Source organism: Eublepharis macularius, chromosome 1, assembly GCF_028583425.1.
Source record: "Eublepharis macularius isolate TG4126 chromosome 1, MPM_Emac_v1.0, whole genome shotgun sequence".
Classification (NCBI taxonomy): Eukaryota; Metazoa; Chordata; class Lepidosauria; order Squamata; family Eublepharidae; genus Eublepharis; species Eublepharis macularius.
Genome location: NC_072790.1, coordinates 226,972,876 through 226,996,615, shown reverse-complemented (window position 1 = coordinate 226,996,615; position 23,740 = coordinate 226,972,876). Strand labels below are relative to the sequence as shown.

General features: G+C 46.8%; 1 protein-coding gene across 6 annotated transcripts in view; it reads right to left on the bottom strand.

The window, feature by feature from the left end:
* EHBP1L1 (EH domain binding protein 1 like 1) overlaps nt 1–23,740 on the bottom strand; it is a 47,584-nt gene that overhangs the window by 18,611 nt on the left and 5,233 nt on the right. For 2 of the 6 annotated variants that reach the window (XM_054990419.1, XM_054990424.1), the window contains exons 2-13: nt 18,303–18,360; nt 18,060–18,155; nt 17,664–17,717; nt 16,390–16,568; nt 15,994–16,148; nt 14,496–14,531; nt 13,325–13,438; nt 8,296–8,632; nt 4,924–6,706; nt 3,798–3,967; nt 2,931–2,979; nt 1,240–2,526 (exon numbers count right to left, since the gene is read on the bottom strand). In XM_054990419.1, the coding sequence (XP_054846394.1) occupies nt 1,240–2,526; nt 2,931–2,979; nt 3,798–3,967; nt 4,924–6,706; nt 8,296–8,632; nt 13,325–13,438; nt 14,496–14,531; nt 15,994–16,148; nt 16,390–16,568; nt 17,664–17,717; nt 18,060–18,155; nt 18,303–18,360 (4,318 nt within the window). The remainder of the gene's footprint in view (nt 1–1,239; nt 2,527–2,930; nt 2,980–3,797; nt 3,968–4,923; nt 6,707–8,295; nt 8,633–13,324; nt 13,439–14,495; nt 14,532–15,993; nt 16,149–16,389; nt 16,569–17,663; nt 17,718–18,059; nt 18,156–18,302; nt 18,361–23,740) is intronic. The other 4 variants (XM_054990435.1, XM_054990443.1, XM_054990452.1 and 1 more) reach the window with 3 other exon arrangements.

Sequence of the window (23,740 nt, the reverse complement as noted above, 5' to 3'; positions counted from 1 at the left end):
TAATAGGTGTAGCAGAATCTCTGAATTCTCAGCTTGCATTTTAAAAAATTCTCAAGACCCTTTGCTAGAGGAGATATAAGGGAAAAGGCATATCTTTGCAACCAAAGGAGCTAGAGACTTTTTAAAATGAAAAGCTGGGAATTCAGAGAACCTGCTTAATCTATTACTATAATAGTATATCAATAGAATGCTATTTGAGTTCTTACTTTTTTTAAAATTGCAAAAGCTCTGGTGCTCCAGGTAGGCTTCCCACGTGCCTGCTGGTAGCAGGCAATCTCCCAGGGGTTTGCCTCCTTGCCCACTGGTCACTGGCAACCCAGGAAAACACACATCGGGCGTGCTCCCAGCAGGGTGCAATAATGCCACTGCCTGAAGTGATCAAGGCTGATTCTGCACACATTGGATAATGCACGTTCAATGCACTTTATCAATCGTTTGAGGTGCATTTTTTGTTCCGCACACAAAAAAATCCGTTCCAAATGATCTATAAAGAGGATCGGAAGTGCAGTATCCAACGTGTGCGGAATCAGCCATTGTCGCAATGGCAGCAGGCGTGCTCCCGCACTTCGCCGGGGCCAGTTTTGGCACTAAATGAGCCAGAATTAGGCCCACACAAAGCGTGGAAGCACACCTGTAGCCAGCGTGATGACGTCACTTCCCAGAAGTGACGTCATCACGCACATGCCGGGAGCATGCACTTTGCACGCATGTGAAACAGGACACTCTGGAGGCATGAGATAAGTGCCAGTTCTCCCCCCACCCCCCGCACCTGCTGGGAGGGTACAGGGACTTGGCAATCCTAGGCTCAAGGGAGGAGAGTTTGCCATTTCCAGAGTCTGGGGCAGGGAAACTGTGGGGAAACTTGCCTCGTGGAGGCCCCGTTACTGCTGTGTTTTGCCTGCACCAGAGATGGGGAAACCACAAAATCCCATTCCTATGGGGAAGACACCTTGTTTATCAAACTTATGCGTCGTCCGAAATGCTGGGTAGCACTGTCCCCAAACACAAACATGCAGGGTTGGCTTCAGCCAGGGGAGGGGGAACATGATTCTGCGTACATCATTGAGGTCTCTGATCAAATCTCCAGCAAAAAAAGGGCTTCGTTCATCAGGGCAGCACAAATCATCTCCAAAAGATTAGCCCAGTCAGAGGCCCCGTGACTGACGACCTGTCATATGACATCCACCCCACCAGAAACACCAGAAAGCGCATGCAGTGCCTCCTGTGAGCACCACTCACCACAGCCGGCCTTTTGGTGGGTTCCTCTGAAGGGCCACCGACATCCGTTTCGTCCATTGACAGAGAGGACTCGCTCTTGAGCCGCGAACGGCGCTTCTTTACCAGGTCTGCATCTCGCACATGAGCGAAAGTGGACTTGCCTGCATGGGGCCGCGGTGGGGCTACAGGCCCCTGCTGGCTCCCTGTGGAGAGGGTGCGCTGCAGGGGGCGCTCACCACCCGTCCGGGAGGCAAGCCGCTTTAGCCGTGGAGGGGGCACCAGCTTTTCACCGTTGCTGGCCAATGGTTTCCCATCAGACTTTTCAGCTTCTATCCCATAATCCCTTGCAGCTCCTGGTTCTGTGTCTTGGATGGGCACGGCACTGCTAGCCAACACCTTCCCATCAAGCATTGAGGCTTCAGTCCCAGAATCCCTAGGGGCAGAGAAGTCTTCCTTCTGTTCAGGACTTTGATTGATCATGGCACTGTTAGGCACTGCGTCCCAATCAAGCTTTGAGGATTCAGTCCCAGAATCCACTTGAGCCAGAAACTCTGCCTCATTTTCTATGGCTGAACAGGCAACAGCACCATTTGTAAATGCTTTTTCCTCAGACCTTGAGGCCTCTACCACAGAGTTCTTGGGGAAAGGCTGCAAGCTTGGGGTACTTTCACCCTGCCCATCAGCCTTTGCAATCTCTGCTTTATAGTCCACAGACCCGAGGAGATCCAACTTCAGTTCTTCAACTGGTTTGGCAGTGGTGCCATTTACAACCGTCTTCCCATCATCCTTTGCAGCATTCACATATTCAGACACCTGCTCTGGCTGTGCAACCAGCACGGGTTCCGCATTGCCTGCTTCCACCTTCAAGTCCTCCATTACAGCTCCATTCCCAAAGCCCTTTGCAACGTCTGCGCCTTTCACACTCCCCGTATGCTTTGGGGGAAGATCCTCTACATCTGTTTTTTTATCTTCCCCCATAATGGTGCAAGAGGCCACTGCCATCCCAGAGTCCTCAGCATCTAGGCTCCTGGCAGCCTCTGGCTGAGAAGCAGCAGCTTGGAGATGCTGAGAATAAAACATGGCAGGATCAACGGAGCCAGAGGAGTCCGTATCAAATTTACCCACCTTGTAGGTGGTCTGGCTGCTGTGGTCAGCGAGCTGCACCACGTTCAGTTCCTGTCCGGTGAAAAAAGCCCGGATTTGGCAGAGATACGTCATGACAATCAGCCGATCTGGCACTGTCAGGAAAACCATATCAGCAGGGTCCATCACCCGAGAGATCCCCAGGGAAGCAAAACCATCAAAGGCCTAATAGCAGGAGAGGAAGGGAGAGAAACTCAGAGTCTGATATTTATCCAAACTTCTCCCAACATAAGGGAACTATTTTTTTCAAATCATTAACCTGTCCTCCTCCATGGCATTTTTTAATTCCAGTAATCATACAGAGGCTGAGAGAAGAAGAGAGCAAAGTGTGACAGGGGACTCCAGAATCCAGGCCCCACCCTCACAAACCACCCCACCTCTTTATTTATCTCAGAACAGCCCTAGGAAGTGGGTGAGGCTAACAGTGGCTTGCCCAAAAGGCCACCCAGAGAGTCCTTGGCAGAGCAAAGGATGCAAGCCTCCCTTTTCCACACCCTCCCAATACTACAGTGTTTCTAGGTGGCCTTCATTTTTCTCCCACCCCACGGAGGCTGGAGCTTCCAACTCACCAGTTTGTTGTTCTGTTTGATATCCAGTGGGTCCAGGGCTTCATATGTGCTGAAGAGGGAGGGGGAATATAAACTCAATGAGTGGCCTTTGGCTGCCCCAGTCCCAGACCCTCTAATGTTCTATCACTTCAGAAGCCATCCCGGACTCTTCTCCCTCTCACACACTGCCCCTCCTCAAAGTCTTTCTCCCACTCTCCATTCTCCCCTCCATTTGTAATCCTGCAACAACCACCCTCCATGGTGTCTCTCTCTCCCTTCCTCTCCTCTTCAGCCAACCCCTCCGTGGATCGCCCTTCCCTCATCAGCCTGCACTTTCCACTACCAACACCAGGTCCCCCTTCAGACCCATCTTCCTCTCTCAAGCTCTTTCTTCTCCTTCTGTTATTACTCCAGTCACCTGATAAGGGCTCAGAGTTTTACTATCAGATGAACATGTACATGAATCAGCTAAAAGTTTCTGCCACTGGATCAGTGAGGGGCATTTTATACTGGTGAAGTTATAAGTAAAAAGGCACACTTACTTATTTTCTGGAAGCTACTTTTCTTCCAGTGTGTTACTGTACATGTAGAATTAAATATGACCTCTTCTTATGGGGAGCTTTTGGTAATATGCAAGTTTATTTAAATATCATGCACTGATTAAAAAAGAGGCGCTTGATCCAACTAAAATGCTGCATATTGATTGACAGCCCTGGCTGCAAGACCTCAGCATGCCTGCCCTTTCTGCGTTCTTTCTGTACAGTGCCCTGCATGCCGCTGCGCTGTCCTAATAAACAGCAATGCAGGATCCCATCAAAGCCAGGAACCCCTCTGCACCAGAAGCTCTGATGATATGCCTCAGTCCCACTTTACAGCTACCCAACTCACATCTTTTCAGGGTGGAAGTGATGCAGGATAGCGCAGAAAGCCAGGCCGTTGCGCCAAGATGTGGTGAAGTTGGTAAGACGGATGCCCCTGTAACCAGCCGTCACCTCTTGACACCATTCCAACAACGATTGGCTGGAACTCACGAGCGTTGGGCTGCAAGGGGAATCAACCTAAAGGAGCAGGGAGGCAAGTAGTTATGGCCGCAGGCAGTGGTGGAGGGGAGGCATACAAGCACGTCCCAGCTGAACCACTACAGGTATGAGACTTTTTGGCCCAAATTCCATACTCCAGACCTTACAGCAGGGGTGGGAGAACCCATTCGAAGCACATATGCACAGAACCCCTTCTGTATACTGCTGTGTAAATTCAGCGGCCAGGAATTTTCAACAACAACAACAGAATCACATGGATTACAATATTTTTGTATCCTTTTGCTCCCTTCGGCATCAGCAGCAGAACTTATTCACCTTAGTGCTGTTTTCTTCCAGATAATTTCTGAATCATTTCTAACAAGATGACAAAGCACCCTGTTTCCTGGTAGTATCATAGAGTGCAATTGCTTGCTTGTTTAGAAAATGAATGGATGCCAAATTCCTTACCAGGCAGTAAATAATGCACTTGTGCTGCACTACCACTGCTGCAGAAAACACACACTTTGTAGAATAGCTTTGTGTGTGTTGCTTCATGCACATATTCTAGGGTCCCTGAACTGGCTCTGTAAGGAGCCAAGACACACTGCTAGCCTGTTCCCTGGCCAGAATGCAATGTCCACCCCTTGTCTTCGGATCTACCCAATCCCATATTCCACGTCATATAGTGCAGGATTCCATTTTTTCCATTCTAGATTGCATTTTCTCTCCCATGAACCCCTTAGCTGTACTTTCCCAACCCCCACTTCAGTTCACAGAGTTTAAAACTCACCACTCCAGAATTTACCAGTTTAAAGGAAACAGACTCTCAGGGCCCAAAATTTCACAGATTACCATAGCAACCCTGCCTACCTGTTCCTCCCTCCCCACCCAAATTAAAGCACCCCCCCCACCCAAAAACAATCCAACCAGAATTAGTTGGAAAATGTATAGGCAGCTTTCAAAGACGAGAAGGGAGCAGGCTTGGCCATCTATACCTGGGCCTCCTCTTGAACTCTGAAATCCGGTGTTGTGCCACAGGGCATGGGGGTGGGCACCAGAACCTTGTGAGTAGGTTTGTCATGTTTCTCCTGGAGGGCCTGGGGAGCTGGGAGGGGCAAGGTGGTATCCTGAGGTGATGGGGGGCTTGGGTTGGGGGGAGATGTGGCCAAGGCCTCTGCTCCCTCACTGTTCCTTCGTGTCTGCTCTGTATGCGGCCCCTCCATGGCAGCTCCCTTTTCTTCTTTTTGACCTTCTCTGTCAAGCAGATCATGGCTTTTCAGTTCCTCGTGGCCAATCCCCACCCCTTCCACGCTGGGGGTGCTGCTCTCCAAGACCTCTATAGGCAAAGCTTCTTGGACAGGTCTGTGTGCCTTTGCCAGTGTGACCTCCAGAGAACCTTGTGGAAATTTCCATCCACCATCCTCCCCTTCGCCATACTCCTCTTCCTTCTCTGGCGCAACACATTCCCCTCTTCTAAGTTCCTCTTCTGCTGCCTGCTGAGGGGCATCTCTAGAAGCCATACTCTGGCCCACGTCGCTTCCATCACCCAGCTCTCCTCTCTCCTCTTCGACAGGAACCTTCACATCCTCTAACAGGCTTTGGAGACTGTGTTCCACACCTGTTGGGTCCTCTTCCTTTCCCCTACACACCTCTGGATCAGGCAGGACAGCCAGGGGAGGTGTTGGTGCCTCTGCCCAGCCCACTCCTGCAACCTCTTCCTGGCACCCCTCCTCAGGAGGCAATGAGTCTGCTGAGATTCGAAGTTTGCCACCTGCAAAGTCCTTTTCGACCTCCCATTGTACCTCTTGCCCTTCCTGCTCTGTAAGGGCTTCTGTGGAAAGATCATTTGGCAGAACCGGGTTTACAGACACTCCAGAGACCTGGCAGCTCTCTGCATCCGACCCTCCCCCTACCCAACACTTCTCCATCTGAGGAGAGGCTTCTGGAAAAGGTACGGACTCAGTTTCCCCTCCAGAAGCAGTACCACAGTCCTCTGGACTGACTTCAGCCTCTCTCTGGCCTCTCTCTGGTTCAGCTACAAGCCACAGAAGGGATGCTTCTCCCATCACAGGCTTCCTCTCACTGTCAAAAAGCTCAACTACAGGCTGTTCCTCCTCCATCCCACACCTTGCCGGCTCTGCTGGGGGTACCACTGGTAGTTCCAATGGCTGCACTGCCTCTGCACATCCTCCCCCACACTCCATTTCCATCGCTTCTGCCCAAACACTACAACTCATTGACGCAGGGGTGGCTTCTGGCATTGACCAATCCTCCCCTGAGCTCTGGGCTTCATGGCTGTGTGGCTCTCTAAAATCTTGTGCGACTGGGGAGAGCCCCACGACAGGAGACAATGCCAGGAAAGCTGCATCTGAAGACCCTGCTGATCCTGATTCACCAGTGACAATGACAGGCCTCTGTTCAGCCAGGCCTGTCTCCTCCACAAAATACATGACTACAGAACTGTGGGACTGCGGTTGAGAGAAGGGCACTTCCGCTGGGCTTCCGCAGGACTTCTCCAACGCTGAGCTCCCCAGGGGAACAGATGTCATGGGGTGAGAGTCATTCTCTGGGGGTAGGGACATCTCCACTATAGCCTGGGGACTCCCTGGAGGTGCCGGGGCCTTCTCCACACGGCGTTTCCTCACAGGGGGTGCCTCAGGTGCAGCTGAATGCAATTCAGGCATGCCCTTGAGTATGGCAGGTCCCTTGGAAAGATTCTTCTTCCTCGGTGGTGCAGATACAGGGTTCTGCTCCCGGGGTCTCCAGACATCAGTAGGCCTGGAGGCGAGAGAGAGAGATTTTGGGAGTTGCATAAGTTCTGAGGAGTAGTCCCAAAAGGATGACCCACCTTCCTCTGGCTAGAAAAGTTATATCCTCCAAGACAGAACCCTTAAGCATATCTCCACCTATTCTACACCATGACCCCCCTTTAGAGTTGTATCCAGGAATCAAATTTCTTCTATTCTGCTCCATTCCACTTTGCACCCTTGAGATAAATGTTCTCAAGGCAAATATTCAGAAACATGCAGAACCTACTCTGTTGACTTTTAGTCAGTCTGTCTCCTAGTGAGACGTCTCTCTTTTTTATGTAGAGAAAGACTGTTATGAGTGCTAAAACCCGGTGGCTTTAAATACGCTCGACAGGAAGGCCAGAGAAAAGGCCTGAGGGCTAGCAACTGGCCTCAAGAAATTGAGATGGGTGGGATAATTTGGGAGGCATGGTGGGAATACAGGAAAGGACCTTGATACAGGTCAGGGGTAGAATAGACCCCTGTAAGCACCACAAGCCCCCAGGAGGCAACTGCCTCCACCTGCCAGGAACCAGAGGTCTTCAAAGAGGACTTCAGGCTAGCCCAACATGGATGCTCCGGCATCCCATCATTAAATCCCACATTAAAAATTATTTGTGGGCACAGATTCTCAATTCATCTACTGCAATCATGGCAATCCCTTGGGTCAGTTATGCAATGGGGCTGGCCCTCTCCTATCTCACATGACGGCCCACAACTCTTCATAATGATTGGTTTTGTTTTTATGGGTTGGGTTTCCTTTTAAATGCATCTTGCCCCCTGCAGTCCTTTCTTTAGGATCACAGAGTAGAAAGAGGTCAAAAGGGCAGCTAGTTTACCCACCATGACCCCCTCCCTGGTGCTGCTAGACAGCAGGGCCATCCACCCACCAGCTCCCACCCACTGAACACCCTGCATGACTCAGACAGGCCACATGCAGGAGAACCCAGAGAAAGGCCCTTGTGGAGGAAGTGACTGTAGAAAGCTTGAGCAAGCGAGTCCAGTCATGTGCTCCAGGAGAAGGGAAAATTCCATAGAACCCCAAAGTGACCATTTGTGGGGAAACCAAAAGAAAATTGAACAGTGCTTGTTACGTTCATGATTGAGGGCAGAGCAATATCCTGCTCCCTCCCTCCTTCCTTTCTGCCAAAAAGTAGAATCTCACCCCCCCTCCACTGCACTCAGAAGCCTTTCACTTCCCATTGCTTCGAAAAACAAACTTCTCTTTTCTCCTTGCGGGTGAAACAGCCTTGCTTCTTCCTGGTCTCAGAGGGGGAGAGAGGAAAACTATATCTGGCATTCTTCCCCCTCCGAAAAAGGAGAAACAAGAGTAGCAGCTGTCTGTCTTGCTTGCTCTTTGGTGCTGCATAACATTTTGGGCCACTCAAAATAGAGGCATCTTCCTTGCAGGACCAAGCAGAGGACAGATAGCCCGGTGGCTCCTACACTCCCTTGTGCCACGTTAGGGAGAGATCAGCCCAGTCCTTCTTGCTGTTACCAGCCAAGTCGTCCTTCCCTTCAATTCAGAAGAGGGACACAGGTTAACAATCTCTGCCCCCTTCCAAGTGCAGGACTCACCAAACTTCAGTGGCGCTCGGTAACGCTGGACATTCGGTTGACCGCTCAGACCCCTTCTCTTCCTTCTCCTCTTCAGCCCGTGCTTGTGCCAGTTTTGCGGAAGTGCCTGTCCCTTGGTTCCGGGTGCCTGTCCCCCTCTGGATGCTAGTCGCTCCTCTTGGGCACACACTGCTTGCCCCTCCATATCCCACATTCCCAGCATAATCTGCACCACTTACTGCTAGGGGTGCGACCGTGGAGATGGCAGGGGCGGACTCTGCCACGGAATGAGGGGCGTCCGGGCGGGAGGTACTACCAGAGAGGGAGTCTGCAGCTTTCCTGGGTACCTCAGTGACGGCTGCAAGGACAAGACCAAATTAGGGATATAAATTATTAAGCATTTAAATGATTATGAGATAAGTATTTTTTTTACTGTTTATATATTTCTGTAACATTTGAACAATAATGCCGGTGATGAGCAGGGCATTCTGTTATTGACAGCCAAGAGAAAAAAAAGAGTGTTTGCAGAGTTAATCCCCCTCCTTGGAACGGAGGCTCTGTTCCTCCTTGGAACAGAGGCTGTTTCTGATTAATGTTTAAATGACAAAATGTTATTAGAGTTTTTAGACAAACTGTACATTCCTAGGCCAGAATCCCACAGAGGTTCGGTGACTGACAAATGAGGCACAAGGGAAACGGGTGGGCATCATACTGGCACAAAAGGAGCTAGGGGGAGGAGGCAATTTTCAGTGGAGGGAAACAGTGTAGGGGGACGGTTAAGAAACCCCTTTCCACCCACACTGGTTTTCCACTTCAGATCACAGCCTTTGCAGCTGCTTTGCATAAAAGACAGACAAAAATGATCCTAAGAAAAGGCTTACAGCGTTACAAGTAATAGTAATCTCCACTCTCAGTGCCCATGCACAGCATCAGCAAAGGAGGAACTGGAGACCTGCCGAAATCATCAGACAGAAAGTTGCAGCTTTGAAAGAAGCTGCAAAAGGGATGTGGATTTGCCAAAGTAGACGATCAGTTTTTGCAGTAAGGCGTTAAAAGACAAAAATGCGGATATAATAAGGAAACCCCTAAATAGGGATGGTTAGAATGTGTAGATGGAGAGAAGAAGCCAGAAGGTATGGCTTTAAGAAGTCTGCACAGGAGTGATCCTCCTGCGAAGTGTTTTTCCTTTCTTTTTAGTTCCTGAGAAAGGAGACAAAGGTGCATGGACTGCTCTATCACAGCCACTGCTTTGCTTGTAAAAGGCCTGGGAGTTGGCGCTCCATCTGCTCAGGATCTCCAGCAGTCAATGTTTTAAAAAGTTCAAGCTAAAGATTTTCTGCTAAGGGCAATGGGATTTATTTCCTGAGAACTGTGCTTAAGGTGCAAACCTAAATGTATGGGAACAGGCTGAAGATATTGAACAGAGCCGCTCTGCATATGCCCAGAGGCATTTATATATTCCAGGGCTCAGCCTTAACGTTAAAAAAAAAACCTCCAAAACTAGGGGGCTGGACTTTGGCACAAATTGGACATTTCCCATCACATCATATCGTGATGATTATTTAGCTACCTATTACATTTTTATTCTGCCTTCCTACAAGGGATTCAGGGCTGTGTACTGTGTATCCTCAAAAGAATCTTGTGAGGTAAGCTAGGCTATGAAAGCAGGGCCGATCAAGGGGGAGCAGGGGGGGTAGTCTCCCCCTGGCACCGCCAAGGAGGGGGTGCCGAGCGCAGCTGCCAGCCGCTGGCAGCGCAGGGGGCTGGGAGGCCACCCGCGCCTTTCGCCTGCCCCGCAGGACAGGGGGTGGCTGGCCGCCCCCTGTCCTGCAGGGCAGGCAAATGGCGCGAGCAGCTTCCTAGCCCTCCACGTTGCCTCCGCGAACTCCGCGGTGCGCCGGAGCACCCGGCTTGTCGCGCAGGTGGCATGCTCCGCCCCTGCGTGATGACTTCACAGAAGTGACGTCATCATGCAATGCTGGGAGTGACCTGAGTTGTCCTGGGCACCAGCAACCCTAGATCCAGCCCTGTATGAAAGAATAGCCACCCAGCAAGCTTTGCGGCTGAGACAGATTTGATCGTTGGTCTCTTCAATTCAACACGTAACCCCTTTTTATATCTGAAAAGTGTTGACTCTTTATTTTTAGATGCATGCACACCTGACATAGTAAAACCTCATCTTTTCTGTGGAAAGTGAAAGTGTGATCTATCTTCGTTTGCTCCAAAAGTGTCTTTAAAAACACACAGAAATCTTTTTTTAAAAAAATTTGCAATGCCATGGTTTCTTTTCACACTTACAGAGTATGCATTAAAATGGATGCTGTGTGTACACATTTGCGTTTTCGCTGCTTGAAACCACCTTGGCTGTGAATACAGTAGAGTTCTTAAAGCCCAAACAATTTAAAATAAGATACAGTAAGTATTCAGGATTTAGTGATCTCTGGGATAAAATCGTAAGAGGAGCTCTGCTAATCAAACACCAGTGGTCCATCTGTTTCAGCATCTCGTCTCATACAGTGGCTAACTAGTTACCATGGAGGGCCAACATAAGGGTATAGAAGCCAAGGACTTCCCCTGATGTTGTCTACCACCACTGGTATTCAGAGGTCTACTGCCTCTGAATGTGGAGGATCCCATGGCTAGTAGCCACTGAAAGACCTATCATGCATCAATCTGTCTAACTCCTTTTAAAGAAATCTATGTCTGTGGCCACCACTACATTCTCTGGCAGTGAATTTCACATTTTAATTACTCATTGAGAAAGTATTTCCTTTTGTCCATTCTGAATCTTTGAGTGTGCATGTTATGTGCTGTCAAGTCACTTCTGACTTGTAGTGACACTATGAATGAAAGATCTCCCAAACATCCTATCATTAACAGACATGCTCCGATCTTGCAAACTGGAGGATGTGGCTTCCTTTATTGAGTCAAGAAATCTCATTTTGAGTCTTCCTCTTTTCCTACTGCTTTTTACCTTTCCTAGCATTATTGACTTTTCCAGTGAGTCTTATCTTCTCATGATGTGACTAAAGTATGATAACCTCAGTCTCAGGGAGAATTCAGACTTGATTTGATCTAGAACCCACTTATTTGTCTTTTTGGTCATCCATGGTATCTGCAAAAACTCTCATCCAGCCCCACATTTCAAATAAATCAATTTTCTTCCTGTCAGCTTTCTTCACTGTCCAAATTTCACATCCATACAATGTAATGGAGAATACCACAGGTTCTGAATCTATTGCCCATCAACTTCATTGGATACGTGTCAATATTCTTTTTTGCTTAATATAATGATTTGGAAATTATCGTATAGAACTGTTGTGAAGGAAAGGGAGATATATTGTCCACAACAACCATCAAAAGGGAGATAGTTATACAAAGAAAAGGACCGTGGTTACAAAAAGGCACTCTGTAGATGTTTAGGGATTATTAGCACAGCACAGCCTCACAAAAGACACTTGTTCCTCAGTTTCCTTACAGTACCAACTCATACATTTGAGAAAATGAATTGTTGGCTTTATAGGCCTAGCACTGTCTCTTAACAGCTGACTGATAGTTGGAAATTCAACAGAAGCAGCTTTTCCTCTCATGGGAGTGGACTGATGGGAATAGATTCAGTTACTGCCTTTCATGTAGCTCTTTAAAGCAAGGAGCCTACCAAGAAAAAAAATGGAAGGCAATCTTTTAGCAATGATGTCAGAATTTTCAATGTAAGGGTCCCCCATTTTGGGAAAGGTAGCTCTTTGGTTTGTTTCCTTCAGGCCAGTAAAGCTTTTGAGCCAATCCTGAACCTATGAAGAACAATGACAGAAGTGGCCCCCAGGCCATCTACAACAGTTTTTACCTCATCCTTCCTCTGAAGAACTCAGATCTGTTCCCCATTTTATACTCAAGTTAGACTGACAGGGTGTAGCTGGCCCAGGGCCACCCACGGAGTTTCATAGCAGAGTGGGGATTTGAACTTGCATCTTCCAGATCCCAGTTCGATGCTATAGCCACTACACTACACAAGCCATGTCTGAACGCCATCCATCTTTTCTTTCAGTAGTTGAAGTATTTCTACCCTGTCTTTGCCTTGTGTCCCAGGGCAGCTCACGGTTCCAAAAATTAAAAACATACAAAAATACAGTAAAACCCCATTTACCCTCTTCCCTCCCACAAGAAAATGCCTGCAGCTTAAACCCAATAGGAATAAAATGGCTTTCCTAAAAACCTCTAAAGAACCTCTCACCACCCCAGGTAGCCTTTTCCACAAGGTGGGAGCTGCTATAGAAAAGGAAGAGACTTTATGTGGAACACCTTAACTAGAAAGTAACAACCAGAAGACCATAGTTGGCATATGGGGAAGAAATAGTCTTTCAGATATGTTAGACTTGGGCCATGAAGGACTCTAAAGATAACAATCCTCACTTTTGACTGGAACTTTGAATCCTTGCTAGCCTGTCTGCCCACCATCCATTTTAGTCAGTTCCATAGAACACTGGAAAATTCATGTTATTTAATGTGTTTTAATTGTATATGGTTGTAATCCGCCCTGAGCCTGCTGGTGTGGGGAGGGCAGAATAAAAATCGAATAAATAAATAAATAAAAATAAATGTCCCTTGCCCATCCACTGGTTTCCTGTTGTGCTGTACATTACTCCAGTTTCCAGGCTGGGCCTGTAGTTCCATAGCAGAACTCCTGCTTTCCAAGCAGAGGGTCCCAGGTTCAAGCCCAGCAGCTCTACTTAAAGGCTATTGGTTTACAGGTGTTGGGAAAGACTTTTTAACTTCTTAAGTCCCCAAAGAGTTGCTGCCAATCACAGTGAACTGTTTTGGGACTAGATGGACAAACGGCTTGTCTTCACATTAAGGCAGCTTCATATGTCAGCATTTTAATTCTTTCCTCTGCCAACTATTACTTTCTAGTACAACTTTTCATCATTGCTAGGCCCGAGGGTCACATCTAGGAGTCCTGTCTCCCCCACCTCCCCTTGCTCTAATTCCACCAGGCCACCCCTCTGCCCAGCTGGCTCCCCTGCATAACTGAAGATGCTACCATAGCAGGTACCTTCTTTCCTGAAGGCTTGGGAAGAAACAGAAGTTGCTGACACCACTTTGCTTGTGCCCTGGGCCGAGGCATCCTCATCTTCTTCTGCTAACGTGTTTAAATCTCGGGAAGTGTCTGTGTAATGGGGAAGGGAGAAATCAAGTCCAAGGGGAAAAGAAAAACAAAGAGAGGGTGAACATTTGCTGCCTGCCCTGGTTGCTAAAGATCTCTAATGACTTTGTCCATTTTCCCTTGCTGCTCTTTGGTCTGGAACACCTCCCACATATTTTCATTATTCTGATATCCCTCTCTCTCCCTTCAAATCAAAACAACCTAACCTGTGAAGCCTTCGGTTTAATTCCTTTAAGTGGCCAAATGACATGTGCTGTTCAACAAATCCCAGGTTCAGTCTCTGGTATTTCCATGACTGGAACTCCAGACATGTTATTCATGCTCCCTTCCAAGAGGGAGAAGGTACCACTCTGGGGAAAAAGGTTAATTCTTCCCAAACTGAAACTGACTCTTTCAGGTTGCTTTAAGTTCTGGTAGAGAAAACTTAGTTGTACAATACAAAGAACTCTCTTTTTCCCTGCTGGGTCTAAAAATACAGCCTGAGGGGACCATTTCCAATCAGAGAAGCAATGTGGAAGTGAGTGAATGAAAGAGTTGACCCACCCTTTCCCAGCGCCATAGCCCCAATCCATTTAGAGCCCCACTGTACTTGTTTTTTATAAGCAAACATGTCAGGAGTTCCATTTGTGGAATTCCAGTGTCATGTGTAAGTTTAACCCTTTATCCACAACTGCAACGCCAACACAGTTCTCAGAACAGCTTTTGATCAGTTGTCTCTTGTTTCCCTGGCCTCTTCCTTGCATCCTACTCATCTCTAAAATTACACTGTAAGTAGCTCAGGGCAGAGACCTGTCCTTATTTGCTTAAGTTGTCCATCATTGTACATTGGTGAAGATAAATAAATGAAGGAAAGATCCAGAGTAAGCAATACCCCAGGAGAAGCAGTCAGACGCATTAACCCAAATGAGAGTTATGATTGGACCCAAATAGGAACTTAGAGGAGTGCAATTCTGCCCTTTTGACACCCTGATTGTGAAAAGGACTGTGCGGTTAAAGGATTTTGAGTGTACCTTGATTTTGCACCCATATGCAACCAGGAAAGGGGTCTGGGAAAGCCTACCTGAGAAATAGTCCGTCAACACGTTTTGGAGGAATCCTGAACACATGAAAACAGACAGAAAGAGACGGAGAGAGAGAGAGAGAGAGAGAAAGGAGGAGAATGACTATGGGCAGAAGATCAGGCATGCAACAGCACAGGCCGGTGTGGGGAAAACTACTGATCCTAAGAGGAGAAAAAAATAAAGAGACATTTGAAAAAGTGCATGCATAAGTATTGATGCTTCCAGCAGTTGAAGAAGATGCAAAACTTCCTGATGCACAACAAAGAAAGTCTAGACACCCATCACCCACAGATACCTGAGGTGGGGTTGTAAAGGAAGGGTTTCACACAGGGTCTGATTGGAATGCATTGAAATGTTATGTTAGCATAGTACCAATACAGCACTTGGTACACAACAGAGGGGTCAGACTTTCAAGAAAGTCTGCTTTAAATAAATAATTAAAAATTGTGTTTCTAGGCCTCATGGCTGCAAAAGCTTGATGAAACTTCAAAAGCAAGAAGGTGAGGGAGATTTTCTGGGCTGGGCAGGGCAGGTCTTCAGTGTCTGGCACAATTCCTGGACATTCCTCCCATGACCAGTAATAGAATAACAAATGATGCAAATGTTTAATTTTCGCACATTGCACAGCTTCTTGAATTTACACCATTATAAAAATAAGAAAAGCAAAGCGTGCACACAATCCTGAATTCGTACAGGCACCACAGGGAAGAGGTAGAGATTTAGGAACATCTGTAGAAAACAAGAGGAACTCTGGCCCAGGACAATGGCAGAGCAACCAGCAACTTTGGGGGCTAGAAAAAGAGGAAAGACATCCTGTTTTTCCGTGGTGCATCTCCCACTCTGAAATATCATCTCTCATATTTATTACATATTTAGATAAGAATTCTTTGATGCCACTTTCTGCCTGACAACAGGACTCTGAGTCAGCTGACAAAAAGAGGAAACAAAAGCACAATAAATGCAAGCATCAAAATGAAATCAAGCATTTCAACTGAAATTGTTAGCAAAAAACTTTTGTTTATGATTTAGACTATTTTAACCCACCTCTCACCAAAGCTTGAGTCAAGGCAAGTTTCTAACAATATCTATGGTACTAGCAACAGCTGGAAAATTTACAGCCCACTGCACATGCAATTATCTTTTCCCAAAGAAATGAAAATCCTATTATATACAAGGAGGAAAGACTGGCAGAGCCCAAGTCAAGCCTACAGAAGGAGATGAGGGAAGACACCACCTGGGTTTTCATGTGGAGAAAGGTCCATATGGGCACCTTGAACAGGGCCAACAATAATGGCCTAAGCATCCAAACAGGTTTAGGTAGAGACAGGCGATGCTTTACATAACCTGGCTCCAAGCCATTTAGGACTGGCACTGTTTGGGTGGGCTCCATTTCTATCCTGAGCAATATTCTTTTCCTTTCAAACTAAACTTGACAAGAGCCAAGTAAAACACACTGTAGAACCTCAGCTCCACTGCAAGCTAATATTTTGCCCCCACCTTTAGGAGGCACCCCCTGGTTTGCACCGTCTCCCTGTTGGCTCTGCTTTGGGGCTTCCTCTGATTCCTCCTCGCTCTCAACGAAGTCATCCAGGTTGCCGATATCAGAGGGTTTGACACTCATGAGGCTGGCTAGACTTTGCATGTCCTCATCCCTGCAGTAGGATGAGAAGAGATGGGAAGAGGTTTCAGCACAAATTATGCATGTGTGAAAGACACCCTCCCGCTGCCCATGGCAGAATTTTTAGCCTGAAGTGACTTCCCTGCTCTCTTACACCCTTTCATTTTCTGGAGATCCTATGATATGGTGAGAAGGGATTGGTAGAGCCCAATCCAGTCTCTGGTTAAGAAAGGCCCATGGGAGATCAGCCTGTCTTCCCCTGAGGTAGTACTCACGTGGCTTTCCCCTCGTACAGGAACACACAACAGATCGTGAGCTGGAGTGTAGCTGCCACCACCTTCACTGACCGTGGCTTCAGCTTCAGATTTAGGTCGACTTGGGTAGGAGTTGGGCTGGCAAAGCGTTTGAGATTTACGTCCACCGAAGCCAGGACCTTGCGCTGCCCCTTGGACTCCTGGTGCAGAGGCAATGGTCACAGTTTCAGCAGGGGGAACTGACCGCCACGCACAAACTCAGCCTTTCTTTCCCTCCTCCCACAATTTACCACTCTTGGGCTTCTTTTTCCTGCAGTGCCCTAAAAGATGCAAGACTCACAATCCATACTCTCCAACCTCAATGGATCCTGCTATTGAAATAGCAACCCTGTTCATCTCTGCTGAAACATCATTTTGGGATGTGTCACTGGGGGCAGGAGCAGCATAAATCTGTATTGGATTTTCAAAACTATAAAATCTCAGCACAAAGGATAGGAGTCTGGAATCCCTGTTCAGCAGATTGTAATAAAATTCTCACCAAACCCAGGAGTCCAACTTCCCATGCTTCAAAACAAATTAATATTTACTTCATTTATATCCCACCTTTCTCCACAATGGAGACCCACAGCAAATTACATTGTCCTTCTCTCCTCCATAGAAAAACAATTGTTTTTCAAAATCACTAAATATAAATACATTGGCCAGGGTGACCAATGTCTCTTGACAGGCGCTAGCTATAAGGAGTCGGACCACATGCTACCTACTCTCAACCCTGGTTACCTGTGGGCTTCTGGCTGAATTCAAAGTACTGGCTTTGATCTTGAAAGCCCTAAGCATTCCGGATATCTGATGATCTTCCCATATGCCTTGAGATCTGCCATAGAGGGCTTGCTGTGGGCAATTTTCTGTCAGAAGAGTCAAAGGTGCTCCCATGGGAAAATCAGTTTTGGCCTCCCTAGAGAGGCCTGGGTAGCCTGCTCTCGGGACTAGATAAGACTTCTGTTATCAAGAAGGCTCCTATAATTTCCTTTGATTGGCCATTGTGTGTGGCAGTTCAAAGAGTGACATTTTGTGTTGTTTGCTTATGCTTAAAACTTTATTGCATTTTACTTGCTGAACTTTGCTGCATGGCTTGTCGGAGGCCATAATGGACTTGGTAGTAGGATAAAGCATAGTAAATGATTAAGACCATGCTTTGCTTCCAGAGGCAAGGAGAAAAACCCAGCTCCTAGGCCCTGTGTTTGGGTGTGCTTATACCAAATCCTACCCCTGTAATCTGCCCTATTTCAACATACGTTTTCAATCACAAAGGTCCAGTCCTTGTCTTCATATTCCTCCACATGGGGGTCCTGGAAGAGAAAAAGAACAGATGGAATGTACAAGGCACGAACTACAAAACACCCACAAGTTTGGGATACAACACTCCAATTAGCCTTATTCGAGAAAACAATTTAGTGCAGGAACAAAGCTGGGGTCACGCGTGGCACAGCTGATAGCTCAAGTACATTTATCTGTGAATATAGGGAAAGACACAAGCGTAAACATGGATTTCTGAAAGCAAGCTCCCTGTCCACATTCTAACTAAGGACCTGCTGACAGATCCTGAAAGGACCTCATCTTAACACCTTCCATGTGTCAGAACCCACAAGACTGTCCAGGCTGGGCTAGATTCTAGCATGTGGCTATCATACCCGATAGAGTGTCACCATGATGTCCACATTTTCAGGCACCATCCAGACCACTGTGCCACGATAGGGGTTCTTGATCCCCGGTTGCCAGCTGTGGGCCTGGAAAAAGATGAAGGGAACAGCTAAAACATAAACCAGGCCCTTCAGAGGTGTAGCTTTGGCACAGGCTAGAATCCTGCAACTCCCCCCTCCCCCCAAGATTAGCCCCTCTGGATAATTCCCAACCTGTGTGAGATGGGTACACACCTTGGAGCAGATCCGCCGGTTTCTTCGGGTCCAGACCACAACCAGCTTGTCTGGCTGCCTAGGGTTGGAAAGGGAACAATTCAGAAACAGAACACAAAAAGATGCAAATTTATTAGCCTACAAACAGTGAAATCCTAAGCAGAGTTACTTCAGTCTATACCCACTGAAATCAATGGGTGTAGACTGGGATAACTCTGCTTAGGATATCACTGAAAGTTACCTACTTGCCCATCTGCCCACTTGAGGCACTTTGAAGACCTAAAAGATTCCCATTTACAAATATGTTCCTGCAATTCTCACTTGCCACAGGTGAGCAACCACCCACCCATTTGCAGCATTCTGCTTCCCAGAATGGCCATCCAGATGCCACTGGGAAACTCACAAATCAACAAGGCCCAAAAGCAATTGCCTCCCACATTCTGTGTGTGCACACATGCACATGCACCCACACACACACCACATCTGGTAATATGAGGTATATGAGGTATATTGTCCCTAAATGTGGAAGCTGCAATTACCAAACCTGTAAATTAAAAAAAAAAAAACTTCATGCTGGACTTGGGAAAGGCCATTATGACTGGAAAAGTTAATGTAAAAGTTAATGAGCTAGATTAGGGCTGGGAAGACCTGGGTTCAAATACAGATTCTGCCATTACCTTCACTGGGTTACCTTTAGCCTGTCACTCTTTCTTGGCATATCCACCTCACAGGATTGTCATGAAGATAAAAGGGAGGGGTATCATATCTGTCTCCCCAAGATCCTTAGAGGAAGGCTAGGATTAACAAAATCCAATACATGGACTCTTCTTCCTCCATAAACACATCTAAACCAGATGCTATCACATCTTGTGGCAGTAAATTTCATACAAAGAAATATTTTCTCATTCTTTAAACTATGCCAATCTACTTCACTGGGTGTCCTTAAAGTTCTAATATTACAGGAGATGGTAGAAAAAAGTATCGCTATCCACTTTTCCACAACATGCACTATTTTATAACTCACTAACATTTATTTCCTAACAATAAGGTCAATCCTGCTTCTGAATCACAGGATTAAAAGTTATTTATAAGTCTCCTCTGCCATGGAAACTCACTGGGTGACCTTGGGCCAGTCGCACATACTCTCAGCCTAATCTACCTCACAGGGATCTTATGAAGATAAAATGCAGGGGAAGAGAATAATATAAGCTGTTTTGTGTCCCTGTCTGTGAGAAATCAATAAATATTTATGCCTTGCCATCGTGATACCCTAGGTGACATACATGGGAAAGGAGGGACACCCCAGTTCTCCTGCCTAAGCACTGATCAGGCCAACCCCTTCTTAGCTTCAGTCCGGCTGCATTATGTGTTTCCAACTATGCCGCAGAACAGAAAACACAAATAGGAATGCACATCACACTCAAAAAGCACAAACTACCCTTCGCCGATTGCCAAATTTGTACATTAAAAAGAAATGTGCATACTGGACTGGGGATAAGCCATCTGAACCCAGTAACAAGGGGGCTACTCTGTGGTTCTTGGGTAGAACTGACATGCTCTAGCAATGGGGTGAAGAAGACTGAATCGGTCACTTGTCCACACTATGGCCGTTTCCACACTACTCACCTTCATCCGGAACGAGGTGCAACATCACGAAAAATCCATGGAAGATAGCGTCTTCTCACGCAAGTTTTGCGCGACGCTGCACATACTCGCGCAAGAAGATGCTATTTTCCGTGGTTTTTTTGCAATGTTGCATCCCGTTCTGGATGAAGGTGAGTAGTGTGGAAATGGCCCTTGTCTCCCTATGGTTAAGCTTGACAGCTAGCATGGTATAGCAGTTAGGAATGTTAAATCTGAATGTGGAAGGTCTTGGATTCAAGTCCCCAGTCTGCCATGAGGTTCACGGGTTGAACTTTGACTCATTAAGCTGTCTCGTCAGTCTGTGCTTTCGAGAGCTGTGGCTCTCGAAAGCTTATGCTACAATAAAGTTGGTTAGTCTTAAAGGAGCTACTGGACTCTTTAATATTTTGCTACTACAGACTAACATGGCTAACTCCTCTGGATCTCTGTCAGTCTGATCTACTTCCAAATAAAATGGAGAAGGGGGAAACCTTGCATACCACACTGTGCTCCTTGGTGGAAGAGTAGGATTAAAAAAACAGATATGCAAAGTAATTAAGAAAGGAGTACTTCTGAGCACATACAAACTACTTTTTCCTCACCACCAAGTAACCCCAGCTTGCTTAAAGAACTGTGCAAAAGGAGAACAGGGGGTTTATGTCAGTGTGTTATAAAGAAAGGAACTAAACCCCACAGCTTTTAGGAGAAAGGAGAACAACACTATCCCACCATATATATTGGGGTTTGGATACTTAAACAGGTCAGAAATTAGGGCAGAGTGTCAATTACCTAATCTCTTCTCTTTTCCCTAGCCCTCAGCAGCACTCAGCTGGCTATGGTGGAGGGTGTCAGAGTTTCCCCTTTCTCCTCAAGCCAGCTCTGCGGAGGAAATGGTCTCAAAGGTTTCCGTAGAAGAGCAGAAGTGAGCGTTAGGCCAACTGGCACCTGCTAAGGACCTGGATTCAATTCCACATGTCCAGCAGCCAAGCACTTTTAATGAAGCAAGAAAAATGTGGCTGTCGTTTTCATGCACTCAGCTCATTTTGAGCCCAGAATGGACTTCTCTTTGGGCAGCAGGGCCTTAACCACCGGTGCTGTAGCCTATGCTGGTATGTGGGGTGGCAGAGATTGTGAGGGAATAAGTCCTGATTTCCATTCTGAAAGAGCTTTATAAACAGACATCCCAACCATGTGGTAACTTGAACTCCTGCTCCGCACAGGAGTTATTTTGGTGAATACATTTATCTTCCCCTTCCCAGGCTCCTCGGGTGTGTCTCCAATCCTCCACCTCCTCTAAGCAGGGTGAGCCACACCCAGCCAGCAACACAAGCACATGGAAGAACAGCCTCTACTGTCCTTCAGGCCCGATCATGTTTCTTTCCACCTTCTCTAATTATCAGAGATCCATGAGATAGGAGCCAGGCACCCTGGCTGTCTGCACCAGGGTGAATAAAATTCCTTTCCCCATGTGGAAATCAGGATAAAACCCACAGATACCAGGATTACAGCCCCATCCCCAACCCGCTCTAATCCAATATCCCTACTCTCCCATGTTCTGAACATATCCCATATGTCCTGACTCCCCTTTCACAAGAAAGAACAGTTTAAGACTATGGGGGTGTGGTTGTACCTCTCATTTATATCCAATCCTGCCCTGTTTTCACATGTTAGTGCGTTTTAAATTCTAAAATGAGAATTTTCCTTTTCGGATTGTCTCCTCAAAACAACTCTGTGAGGTAGGTGAAGCTAAGAGAATGTGACTGGCTCACGGTCACCCAGCAGAATGGGGATTTGGTTGTATGTATAATATTACCTATTGCTTTGTTTTTAACTGTGTAATTCCACTTTGAGCCTCAGTCAGACTATAAATGAAATAAATAATGATAATATTGAATAACATGGGTGAATGCAGCAAGGCAGCAAGAATCCATCTTAGTCATAGTCTGCTACAATGGAAGTTCTGCTCTGAGGCAATTTGAGGCGATTTTGGAACCATTAAGGGGGACAGCTCGGGCCTACCCTGCTCAATTCCTCAGGAGGTTTTCTTGAACAGACCTCACTGAAATGAATGGGGCAGCACAAGACCACAACAAACCCCCATTCATTTCAATGAGATATGTGCAGGAGAACTTCCCGGTGGCACTGTTTGGGTTCCATATTCATCAATGGGCCTGCTGCATTTCTGTTCCTTCTCACACTCCAAAATACCTACCCTGGCTCTGAGGGGTCGGTCACCTGCAGCCTCCCACCAAATGGTGAAGGCTGCTGTCGTTTGCTTGCGTTAGGAATCTTGGGAAAATGGAGGGAAATATTGTTGGCTGCTGATCACGTGGCCAGAGACCATCGACGACAACCTCTCCCAACATGCTAATAAGCACTTCATGGCAAGCGTAGTACCTGATAGTGTGGCTTTTGGTTGTGTTAGATGGTGCTCACCTCCAAATCTCTCCCTAACACACCCAAGATATTCTCTGGGAGCTTTAACAACCATGACCACAGCAAATGGGATCACACCATAAGGACTATGCATGAGAACATAGCTCTGATGAACAGCTTCATCTAATGGCATCTTTTATCCTCCCAGGCCAGTGGCCAAAGGCTAATTTTAGTCCCGGGGGGGGGGGGGGGTCATAAATCCACTGCATGCGCTGGGTTAAATTTGGGCTGAGCAAAGAAATTCAATACAGCCACCAGGCGCTTTTCTCTTCTCCTCACAGCAAGGCCTAGCAGTGTTGGTATCACTTTCACCATAGAACTGAGACAGTGGACCAATGCCTGCCACAAGCCGTAACAAAGGTTACTCGTGTGTGTGGGGGGGTGCTTAACAGTGCAACATTCCTAAACAAAGTTACATTATTCAAAGCCCATTGAAGTTAATGAGCTTAGTATAGAGTAACTCTGTTTTGGATTGCACTGTAAGTCTACCTTGCCAGCCATATCTCCTGTACATGCTCAGAGGCTGAAACAAGTTCTGGTTATGTAACTAAGCGGTAGAAAATCTCTCCAATATTTTCAACAGGCCTGGAAAAGCACATACAAATAACTCAGGATCCCCATGCAAGAGATACACCTAGACAGGAAATTAAATATGAATATGATTATCAGTCTTCTATCTTTTACATTTTTATCTCGCTCTTCCTCTAAAGATGAGCTTAGACATTTCTACCTGCTTCCATTTAATCATCAAAACAACATTATAAGGTTAATTAGGCTGAGAGTGAGTGAGTGTCCCAAGAACTCACAGCAAGTTTGTGGCAGAGGTGATATTTGAAGCTGGATCTCCTAATCCTACTGTGACACCCTAACTTAGGGTCCCTGACCTTGTTCAACCTGCAGGCACTTTTGAAATTTTGAGAGTGGACACCGTAACAAAACAGCTGCTACAAGGGCCAATCACAGAACATTGGAAGGTTCTACAAAATGTCAGGAGGTTCCAAGCCTACGATGGAGGAACCTGTTTCCAAAAAGATGCTCCCAGAAGACACAAAGGTGGTGCCTCCAGGGCTCTTCTGAAGCATCCCCTACATCAATGAAGTACAGGAAAGTTGACTCTGCTTTGTGAAAGAAATGCATAGGTGCCAGGAAATTCACTGAAAGCCATGGCACTCATGGGCTCCATCGTGGGGATGACTGCTCTAACCACTCATAACAATGTTGGTATTACAGACAAAATCCAACTTAAACCATAGCAGAAATGTCTGCTCTTCTAGTCATTTTGCTGGGGGAAGAGTAAGATCCACAGAACCCATTTTAACCCAAGGACTTGGCGCAAGGACGCTCATTGTCAGGGCTTTTTTTCTGGGAAAAGAGATGGTGGAACTCAGTGGGTTGCCCTC